General features: G+C 38.4%; 1 protein-coding gene across 1 annotated transcript in view; it reads right to left on the bottom strand.

Moving 5' to 3' along the window:
* Nucleotides 1-12,380, bottom strand: part of LOC102803854 (elongation factor-like GTPase 1) — a 93,248-nt gene that overhangs the window by 69,498 nt on the left and 11,370 nt on the right. Inside the window, exons 5-6 of the mRNA XM_085507270.1 lie at nt 8,256-8,450; nt 6,981-7,144 (exon numbers count right to left, since the gene is read on the bottom strand). Coding sequence (XP_085363396.1) covers nt 6,981-7,144; nt 8,256-8,450 — 359 coding nt within the window. The remainder of the gene's footprint in view (nt 1-6,980; nt 7,145-8,255; nt 8,451-12,380) is intronic.

The following is a 12,380-nucleotide window of genomic DNA, read 5'->3' as shown; positions in this document are numbered from 1 at the left end:
GAGATAGATGAGTAAAGACACTAACTGAATCCCCATCCATCTATGACACTGGCAAAGAATCCATAGAGAGATAGATGAGTAAAGACACTAACTGAATCCACATCCATCTATGACACTGGCAAAGAATTCATAGAGAGATAGATGAGTAAAGACACTACCTGAATCCCTATCTATCTATGACACTGGCAAAGAATCCATAGAGACATAGATGAGTAAAGACACTACCTGAATCCTCATCCATCTATTACACTGGCAAAGAATCTATGGAGAGATAGATGAGTAAAGACACTACCTGAAACCCAATCCATCTGTGACACTGGCAAAGAATCCATAGAAAGATAGATGAGTAAAGACACTACCTGAATCCCAATGCATCTGTGACACTGGCAAAGTATCCATAGAGAGATAGATGAGTAAAGACACTACCTGAATCCCCATCCATCTATGACACTGGCAAAGAATCCATAGAGAGATAGATGAGTAAAGACACTAACTGAATCCCCATCGATCTATGACACTGGCAAAGAATCCATAGAGAGATAGATGTGTAAAGACACTGCCTGAATCCCCATCGATCTATTACACTGGCAAAGAATCCATAGAGAGATAGATGAGGGAAGACACTACCTGAATCCCAATCCATCTATTACACTGGCATTGAATCCATAGAGAGATAGATGAGTAAAGACACTACCTGAATCAGCATCCATCTATGACACTGGCAAAGAATCTATAGAGAGATAGATGAGTAAAGACACTAACTGAATCCCCATCCATCTATGACACTGGCAAAGTATCTATAGAGAGATAGATGAGTAAAGACACAACCTGAATCCCTATCCATCTGTGACACTGGCAAAGAATCTATAGAGAGATAGATGAGTAAAGACACTACCTGAATCCCCATCCATCTATGACACTGGCAAAGAATCTATACAGAGATAGATGAGTAAAGACACTACCTGAATCCCTATCCATCTATGACACTGGCATAGAATCCATAGAGAGATAGATGAGTAAAGATACTACCTGAATCCCCATCCATCTATGACACTGGCAAAGAATCCATAGAGAGATAGATGAGTGAAGACACTACCTGAATCCCCATCCATCTATGACACTGGCATTGAATCCATAGAGAGATAGATGAGTAAAGACACTGCCTGAATCCCCATCCATCTATGACACTGGCAAAGTATCCATAGAGGGATAGATGAGTGAAGACACTACCTGAATCCCAATCCATCTATTACACTGGCATTGAATCCATAGAGAGATAGATGAGTAAAGATACTACCTGAATCCCCATCCATCTATGACACTGGCATTGAATCCATAGAGAGATAGATCAGTAAAGACACTAACTGAATCCCTATCCATCTATGACACTGGCATTGAATCCATAGAGAGATAGATGAGTAAAGACACTACCTGAATCCCTATCTATCTATGACACTGGCAAAGAATCCATAGAGACATAGATGAGTAAAGACACTACCTGAATCCCCATCCATCTATGACACTGGCAAAGAATCCATAGAGAGATAGATGAGTGAAGACACTACCTGAATCCCCATCCATCTATGACACTGGCAAAGAATCCATAGAGAGATAGATGAGTAAAGACACTACCTGAATCCCCATCCAACTATGACACTGGCAAAGAATGTATAGAGAGATAGATGAGTAAAGACACTACCTGAATCCCTATCCATCTATGACACTGGCAAAGAATCCATAGAGAGATAGATGAGTGAAGACACTACCTGAATCCCCATCCATCTGTGACACTGGCAAAGAATCTATAGAGAGATAGATGAGTAAAGACACTACCTGAATCCCCATCCATCTATGACACTGGCAAAGAATCCATAGAGAGATAGATGAGTAAAGACACTAACTGAATTCCCATCCATCTATGACACTGGCAAAGTATCTATAGAGAGATAGATGAGTAAAGACACAACCTGAATCCCCATCCATCTGTGACACTGGCAAAGAATCTATAGAGAGATAGATGAGTAAAGACACTACCTGAATCCCCATCCATCTATGACACTGGCAAAGAATCTATAGAGAGATAGATGAGTAAAGACACTAACTGAATTCCCATCCATCTATGACACTGGCAAAGTATCTATAGAGAGATAGATGAGTAAAGACACAACCTGAATCCCCATCCATCTGTGACACTGGCAAAGAATCTATAGAGAGATAGATGAGTAAAGACACTACCTGAATCCCCATCCATCTATGACACTGGCAAAGAATCTATAGAGAGATAGATGAGTAAAGACACTACCTGAATCCCTATCCATCTATGACACTGGCATAGAATCCATAGAGAGATAGATGAGTAAAGACACTACCTGAATCCCCATCCATCTATGACACTGGCAAAGAATCCATAGAGAGATAGATGAGTGAAAACACTACCTGAATCCCCATCCATCTATGACACTGGCATTGAATCCATAGAGAGATAGATGAGTAAAGACACTGCCTGAATCCCCATCCATCTATGACACTGGCAAAGAATCCATAGAGAGATAGATGAGTGAAGACACTACCTGAATCCCAATTCATCTATTACACTGGCATTGAATCCATAGAGAGATAGATGAGTAAAGACACTACCTGAATCCCCATCCATCTATGACACTGGCATTGAATCCATAGAGAGATAGATGAGTAAAGACACTAACTGAATCCACATCCATCTATGACACTGGCAAAGTATTCATAGAGAGACAGATGAGTAAAGACACTACCTGAATCCCTATCTATCTATGACACTGGCAAAGAATCCATAGAGACATAGATGAGTAAAGACACTACCTGAATCCCCATCCATCTATGACACTGGCAAAGAATCCATAGAGAGATAGATGAGTAAAGACACTAACTGAATTCCCATCCATCTATGACACTGGCAAAATATCTATAGAGAGATAGATGAGTAAAGACAACCTGAATCCCCATCCATCTGTGACACTGGCAAAGGACCTATAGAGAGATAGATGAGTAAAGATACTACCTGAATCCCCATCCATCTATGACACTGGCAAGGAATCCATAGAGAGATAGATGAGTGAAGACACTACCTGAATCCCCATCCATCTATGACACTGGCATTGAATCCATAGAGAGATAGATGAGTAAAGACACTACCTGAATCCCCATCCATCTATGACACTGGCAAAGAATCCATAGAGAGATAGATGAGTGAAGACACTACCTGAATCCCCATCCATCTATGACACTGGCATTGAATCCATAGAGATAGATGAGTAAAGACACTGCCTGAATCGCCATCCATCTATGACACTGGCAAAGAATCCATAGAGAGATAGATGAGTGAAGACACTACCTGAATCCCAATCCATCTATGACACTGGCATTGAATCCATAGAGAGATAGATGAGTAAAGACACTAACTGAATCACCATCCATCTATGACACTGGCAAAGATCCATAGAGAGATAGATGAGTGAAGACACTAACTGAATCCCCATCCATCTATGACACTGGCAAAGAATCCATAGAGAGATAGATGAGTAAAGACACTAACTGAATCCCCATCCATCTATGACACTGGCAAAGAATTCATAGAGAGATAGATGAGTAAAGACACTACCTGAATCCCTATCTATCTATGACACTGGCAAAGAATCCATAGAGACATAGATGAGTAAAGACACTACCTGAATCCTCATCCATCTATGACACTGGCAAAGAATTCATAGAGAGATAGATGAGTAAAGACACTACCTGAATCCCTATCTATCTATGACACTGGCAAAGAATCCATAGAGACATAGATGAGTAAAGACACTACCTGAATCCTCATCCATCTATTACACTGGCAAAGAATCTATGGAGAGATAGATGAGTAAAGACACTACCTGAAACCCAATCCATCTGTGACACTGGCAAAGATTCCATAGAAAGATAGATGAGTAAAGACACTACCTGAATCCCAATGCATCTGTGACACTGGCAAAGAATCCATAGAGAGATAGATGAGTAAAGACACTACCTGAATCCCCATCCATCTATGACACTGGCAAAGAATTCATAGAGATATAAATGAGTAAAGACACTACCTGAATCCCCATCCATCTATGACACTGGCAAAGAATTCATAGAGAGATAGATGAGTAAAGACACTACCTGAATCCCTATCTATCTATGACACTGGCAAAGAATCCATAGAGACATAGATGAGTAAAGACACTACCTGAATCCTCATCCATCTATTACACTGGCAAAGAATCTATGGAGAGATAGATGAGTAAAGACACTACCTGAAACCCAATCCATCTGTGACACTGGCAAAGATTCCATAGAAAGATAGATGAGTAAAGACACTACCTGAATCCCAATGCATCTGTGACACTGGCAAAGAATCCATAGAGAGATAGATGAGTAAAGACACTACCTGAATCCCCATCCATCTATGACACTGGCAAAGAATCCATAGAGAAATAGATGAGTAAAGACACTAACTGAATCCCCATCCATCTATGACACTGCGAAAGTATCTATAGAGAGATAGATGAGTAAAGACACAAACTGAATCCCCATCCATCTATTACACTGGCAAAGAATCCATAGAGAGATAGATGAGTAAAGACACTACCTGAATCCCCATCCATCTATGACACTGGCAAAGAATCCATAGAGAGATAGATGAGTAAAGACACTACCTGAATCCCCATCCATCTATGACACTGGCATTGAATCCAGAGAGATAGATGAGTAAAGACACAAACTGAATCCCCATCCATCTATTACACTGGCAAAGAATCCATAGAGAGATAGATGAGTAAAGACACTACCTGAATCCCCATCCATCTATGACACTGGCATTGAATCCATAGAGAGATAGATGAGTAAAGACACAAACTGAATCCCCATCCATCTATTACACTGGCAAAGAATCCATAGAGAGATAGATGAGTAAAGACACTACCTGAATCCCCATCCATCTATGACACTGGCAAAGAATCCATAGAGAGATAGATGTGTAAAGACACTGCCTGAATCCCCATCCATCTATTACACTGGCAAAGAATCCATAGAGAGATAGATGAGTGAAGACACTACCTGAATCCCAATCCATCTATTACACTGGCATTGAATCCATAGAGAGATAGATGAGTAAAGACACTACCTGAATCCCCATCCATCTATGACACTGGCAAAGAATCCATAGAGAGATAGATGAGTAAAGACACTAACTGAATCCCCATCTATCTATGACACTGGCAAAGAATCTATAGAGAAATAGATGAGTAAAGACACTACCTGAATCTCAATTCATCTGTGACACTGGCAAAGAATCCATAAAGTGATAGATGAGTAAAGACACTACCTGAATCCCCATCCATCTATGACACTGGCATTGAATCCATAGAGAGATAGATGAGTAAAGACACGACCTGAAACCCAATCCATAGAAAGATAGATGAGTAAAGACACTACCTGAATCCCTATCCATCTATGACACTGGCAAAGAATCCATAGAGAGATAGATGAGTAAAGACACTAACTGAATTCCCATCCATCTATGACACTGGCAAAGAATCTATGGAGAGATAGATGAGTAAAGACACTAACTGAATCCCCATCTATCTATGACACTGGCAAAGAATCTATAGAGAAATAGATGAGTAAAGACACTACCTGAATCTCAATTCATCTGTGACACTGGCAAAGAATCCATAAAGTGATAGATGAGTAAAGACACGACCTGAAACCCAATCCATAGAAAGATAGATGAGTAAAGACACTACCTGAATCCCTATCCATCTATGACACTGGCAAAGAATCCATAGAGAGATAGATGAGTAAAGACACTACCTGAATCCCCATCCATCTATGACACTGGCAAAGAATCCATAGAGAGATAGATGAGTAAAGACACTAACTGAATTCCCATCCATCTATGACACTGGCAAAGAATCTATGGAGAGATAGATGAGTAAAGACACTAACTGAATCCCCATCTATCTATGACACTGGCAAAGAATCTATGGAGAAATAGATGAGTAAAGACACTACCTGAATCTCAATTCATCTGTGACACTGGCAAAGAATCCATAAAGTGATAGATGAGTAAAGACACTACCTGAATCCCCATCCATCTATGACACTGGCATTGAATCCATAGAGAGATAGATGAGTAAAGACACTACCTGAATCCCAATTCATCTGTGACACTGGCAAAGAATCCATAGAGAGATAGATGAGTAAAGACACTACCTGAATCCCCATCCATCTATGAAACTACCAAAGTATCCATAGAGAGATAGATGAGTAAAGACACTACCTGAATCCCCATCCATCTGTGACACTGGCAAAGTATCTATAGAGAGATAGATGAGTAAAGACACGACCTGAAACCCAATCCATAGAAAGATAGATGAGTAAAGACACTACCTGAATCCCTATCCATCTATGACACTGACAAAGAATCTATAGAGAGATAGATGAGTAAAGTCACTAACTGAATTCCCATCTATCTATGACACTGGCAAAGAATCCATAGAGAGATAGATGAGTAAAGACACTACCTGAATCCCCATCCATCTGTGACACTGGCAAAGAATCTATAGAGAGATAGATGAGTAAAGACACTACCTGAATCCCCATCCATCTATGACACTGGCAAAGAATCCATAGAGAGATAGATGAGTAAAGACACTAACTGAATTCCCATCCATCTATGACACTGGCAAAGTATCTATAGAGAGATAGATGAGTAAAGACACTACCTGAATCCCCATCCATCTATGACACTGGCAAAGAATCCATAGAGAGATAGATAAATAAAGACACTACCTGAATCCCCATCCATCTATGACACTGGCAAAGAATCCATAGAGAGGTAGATGAGTAAAGACACAATCTGAATCTCCATCCATCTATGGCACTGGCAGAGAATCTATAGAGAGATAGAGGAGTAAAGACACTACCTGAATCCCCATCCATCTATGGCACTGGCAAAGACAACATTGCCTTCATCTGGCGAGAAATATAAATTGGAATCATCGCTTTCTTCCAAACCAGTACTCCAGTCATAAATTTGTTCTTCTGAAGGCAATGAATCTTCAGTACTTATCTTGTCACCATTGGATTTCTGAAAAATATATGTAAATTTCAATATGATTGCTATTTATCAGACAATTAAAGCAGCTCTCAAACTTTTTTTTTCCTAGTTGCCATTAGCATGAATATCTCATAGCAATTTCATTATAGATTCTCTGGCCATACATGTATATACAAAACATATAATTCTCATTATTGTATTTTACGCAGACTGTGTATGCACAATTTTATTCCACTACTTTTTTCTTTGGCATGTCACGACTGTATTTAACAACATACATGTACTCTGACTCTCTGACAAACTATGTAATATCATCACCCAATGCTGATTCACTACAAGAAGATAAGTATCACTTTCAATCACATCATTCTGTTTCAAACTGTGTTATTTATCACTCAGACTTAAAACATACATCATTCAGAACAAAATTAAATATTGCTGATAATTAAATGTGCATGTGCAAAGTATTGAAATGTGGATAGAAGTGCACCACAAAGAAGTGCCATGCTATATAAAATTTGTTAGCCAACCAGATATTTTTTTAAATGCCATTTATTTAAAAAGATGCATGAAATGATTAACAAAAGGAAATGTCCTTATTAGCATTAGGGTTTATGTTTACAAGATCACCATTTGTTGGTTCATCACAACATTTACCGCATTTCAAACTGTTAAGTCCTATTCTCATACATCGCTAGTTACATAAAACATATACATCGCTATAGTTACATAAAATGTATACATTGCTATAGTTACATAAAATGCATACATTGTGATAGTTATATAAACTGTCCTAATTCAAAATTAACAAGTCTCTGTTAAAATAGTAAAGAAAACTGTCCAAGATCTGGGTAGGAAATGGCAGAAATGCTTGATATTGATGAATTTTGAAGCATAAAATTGGCTGAATGATGGCAGAACATGAAACGAATAAATGTACATATGTATGCCAAGATGTATTATGTATGTGTGAAGTTTGAATGTGATCACTCAGGCATGTCTGAGATAGAAATGAGCACACATGGAATTGGGACATAGTGTGGTATTTTTATTTTTTCAATACCAACAACAATCAATTACTTACTGATATAAATGTACAAACAATTTTAATTAAGTTTCAGTAAGATAAAAAAAGACTTACATTAGCTGTTTTTTCCATAACATCAGTGGCAAATAAGGTACCAGTCACGGCATTAATTTGTTCCAATATTTGTTGTAGATGTAAATGTGCTTCCATTGGTGTGTATTTCAATTCTGTTATGAGACGATCTATTTTGTTCAATATCAACACTGGTTTAATGTTCTCCAACCAAGCTTGTCTCAGGACAACATGGGTCTGACATAGAACAAATGAAATATTTTTATTGTACAAAGGTAGTATTACAAAATATGTTCTGGGTCCTATCATGTGTTTTCTTTTACCAAGTTTGAAGTAATAGTTTTTCAATGAAATGACATGAATGTAGAGGACACAATAAAAATGCAAGGTTTGAAATGCATGGAAATCATTGCATACACAATACAGTTACCTGGGGACATTAAGACAGGGTAGTCATAGTGATTTTCTATCAGTTAATGTTACCAGGGGACATTAAGACAGGGCAGTCATAGCGATTTTTTATAAGTGAATCTTACTTGGGAACATAAAGACAGGGTACCGTTAAAGTCCTAATATAAACCGCATACGTAATAGTAACCGCACCCCCAATTCCGGCTTCGGGTAAGAGTTCTTAACAAAAATTGAAAACTTGAAAAGAACCTATTACTAACCGCACTCCCAATTCAACAAGACCGTGACTGACTTCATTGTTTCAACCAGCTGGTACATTGTTCCTAATCCTATTCATTTGTTTCGACAACATGCCTAAAAATATTCACACCTATTTATTGTTCAGTGGTGATAAGATGTCAGACAGGCAATGAAACTGTTGTTCCGGCAGCGACCTCTGTCAATACTCTTTCTGAATACGTCTGTGTTTCGTAAGTTTTAGACAATGAGCTTTTATCATCGTAAAAATGTTAAACTGAGCATTGAAGAATAATTTATCTTTCGAAAACAAATAATTTCTTGATTTAAAAAAAAAAATCATGCCGTTTTCCCATGGAAATCAAAGGCAAAAGATCGCACTACATTATCGGTAAATCTCTTCCGTGTTGCGTTCACCATGAGGTCGCTGAACTGTCATTAACATATTTAAATGAGCTATGTAATTTAGACACGTGGGCACCATCCAGCATTCTGATTGGTTAATTAGCGACTTGACCTATCCGTGAGCATTCAAAAACATGGCGGATATCGTATCGGCTGTTTACATGTGACTGAAATCATTCGCTTACAGGGAAACTAAGTTGAATTTTACTTGCATTTTATAACAATTCAACGAATTTATTTTTCGTGCGTTATTGTAATCACTACTAAATAATAATCACCAATATCAACACTTAACAAGTAAGTTATTCACTTGTGACCTGCAGCATGGTCGGATCGAGCTACCGTTATGTGATCATTTGCTACTAAGCAGTGCATTCGTGTTTTTATTTGAAACTTCTGTTTGAATATACTTTTTGTTACTAAGAAAATTAAAAAAATAAATGCATATTACATTAAAAATACTGAGTATTTTTTGTATCATGTGGAATTTTTTTTTGATTGACTGTAATTTTTCAACATTTCGTAACGCCTATTTTAGAACCAAAATAAGGCCTTTCACTCTTCCCCGACGCCTATTCAAGAGATTGTGCGGTGTATTGTTTGTTTTGTGCATGTGTTGTGGACACAATGTGACCACGCCCATTTAGTGATTGCAATATGTACGTAATAGAAACCGCACCCCGAACTTGAGCTTTTGATCCCAATTTTTAAATTGATACATTGTAATATAAACCGCGGTTTATAATAGGACTTTAACGGTAGTCATAGTGATTTTGTATCAGTTAATGTTACCAGGGGACATTAAGGCAGGGTAGTCATAGTGATTTTGTATCACTGAATGTTACCAGGGGACATTAAGACAGGGTAGTCATAGTGATTTTGTATCAGTGAATGTTACCAGGGGACATTAAGACAGGGTAGTCATTGTGATTTTGTATCACTGAATGTTACCAGGGGACATTAAGACAGGGTAGTCATAGTGATTTTGTATCAGTGAATGTTACCAGGGGACATTAAGACAGGGTAGTCATAGTGATTTTGTATCAGTGAATGTTACCAGGGGACATTAAGACAGGGTAGTCATTGTGATTTTGTATCACTGAATGTTACCAGGGGACATTAAGACAGGGTAGTCAGTGATTTTGTATCAGTGAATGTTACCAGGGGACATTAAGACAGGGTAGTCATAGTGATTTTGTATCAGTGAATGTTGCCAGGGGACATTAAGACAGGGTAGTCATTGTGATTTTGTATCACTGAATGTTACCAGGGGACATTAAGACAGGGTAGTCATAGTGATTTTGTATCAGTGAATGTTACCAGGGGACATTAAGACAGGGTAGTCATAGTGATTTTGTATCACTGAATGTTACCAGGAGACATTAAGACAGGGTAGTCATTGTGATTTTGTATCACTGAATGTTACCTGGGGACATTAAGACAGGGTAGTCATAGTGATTTTGTATCAGTGAATGTTACCAGGGGACATTAAGACAAGGTAGTCATAGTGATTTTGTATCACTGAATGTTACCAGGAGACATTAAGACAGGGTAGTCATAGTGATTTTGTATCAGTGAATGTTACCAGGGGACATTAAGACAGGGTAGTCATAGTGATTTTGTATCAGTGAATGTTACCAGGGGACATTAAGACAGGGTAGTCATAGTGATTTTGTATCAGTGAATGTTACCAGGGGACATTAAGACAGGGTAGTCATAGTGATTTTGTATCAGTGAATGTTACCAGGGGACATTAAGACAGGGTAGTCATAGTGATTTTGTATCACTGAATGTTACCTGGGGACATTAAGACAGGGTAGTCATAGTGATTTTGTATCAGTGAATGTTACCAGGGGACATTAAGACAGGGTAGTCATAGTGATTTTGTATCACTGAATGTTACCTGGGGACATTAAGACAGGGTAGTCATAGTGATTTTGTATCACTGAATGTTACCTGGGGACATTAAGACAGGGTAGTCATAGTGATTTTGTATCAGTGAATGTTACCAGGGGACATTAAGACAGGGTAGTCATAGTGATTTTGTATCAGTGAATGTTACCAGGGGACATTAAGACAGGGTAGTCATAGTGATTTTGTATCACTGAATGTTACCAGGAGACATTAAGACAGGGTAGTCATAGTGATTTTGTATCAGTGAATGTTACCAGGGGACATTAAGACAGGGTAGTCATAGTGATTTTGTATCAGTGAATGTTACCAGGGGACATTAAGACAGGGTAGTCATAGTGATTTTGTATCAGTGAATGTTACCAGGGGACATTAAGACAGGGTAGTCATTGTGATTTTGTATCAGTGAATGTTACCTGGGGACATTAAGACAGGGTAGTCATAGTGATTTTGTATCAGTGAATGTTACCAGGGGACATTAAGACAGGGTAGTCATAGTGATTTTGTATCAGTGAATGTTACCTGGGGACATTAAGACAGGGTAGTCATTGTGATTTTGTATCAGTGAATGTTACCAGGGGACATTAAGACAGGGTAGTCATAGTGATTTTGTATCAGTGAATGTTACCAGGGGACATTAAGACAGGGTAGTCATAGTGATTTTGTATCAGTGAATGTTACCAGGGGACATTAAGACAGGGTAGTCATAGTGATTTTGTATCAGTGAATGTTACCAGGGGACATTAAGACAGGGTAGTCATAGTGATTTTGTATCAGTGAATGTTACCAGGGGACATTAAGACAAGGTAGTCATAGTGATTTTGTATCAGTGAATGTTACCAGGGGACATTAAGACAGGGTAGTCATAGTGATTTTGTATCAGTGAATGTTACCAGGGGACATTAAGACAGGGTAGTCATAGTGATTTTGTATCAGTGAATGTTACCAGGGGACATTAAGACAAGATAGTCATTGTGATTTTGTATCAGTGAATGTTACCAGGGGACATTAAGACAGGGTAGTCATAGTGATTTTGTATCAGTGAATGTTACCAGGGGACATTAAGACAGGGTAGTCATAGTGATTTTGTATCAGTGAATGTTACCTAGGGACATTAAGACAGGGTAGTCATTGTGATTTCGTATCAGTGAATGTTACCAGGGGACATTAAGACAGGGTAGTCATAGTGATTTTGTATCAGTG

This window comes from Saccoglossus kowalevskii, chromosome 13 (assembly GCF_978046115.1).
Source record: "Saccoglossus kowalevskii chromosome 13, keSacKowa6.1, whole genome shotgun sequence".
NCBI lineage: Eukaryota > Metazoa > Hemichordata > Enteropneusta > Harrimaniidae > Saccoglossus > Saccoglossus kowalevskii.
This window is presented reverse-complemented; position numbering and strand designations above follow the sequence as displayed.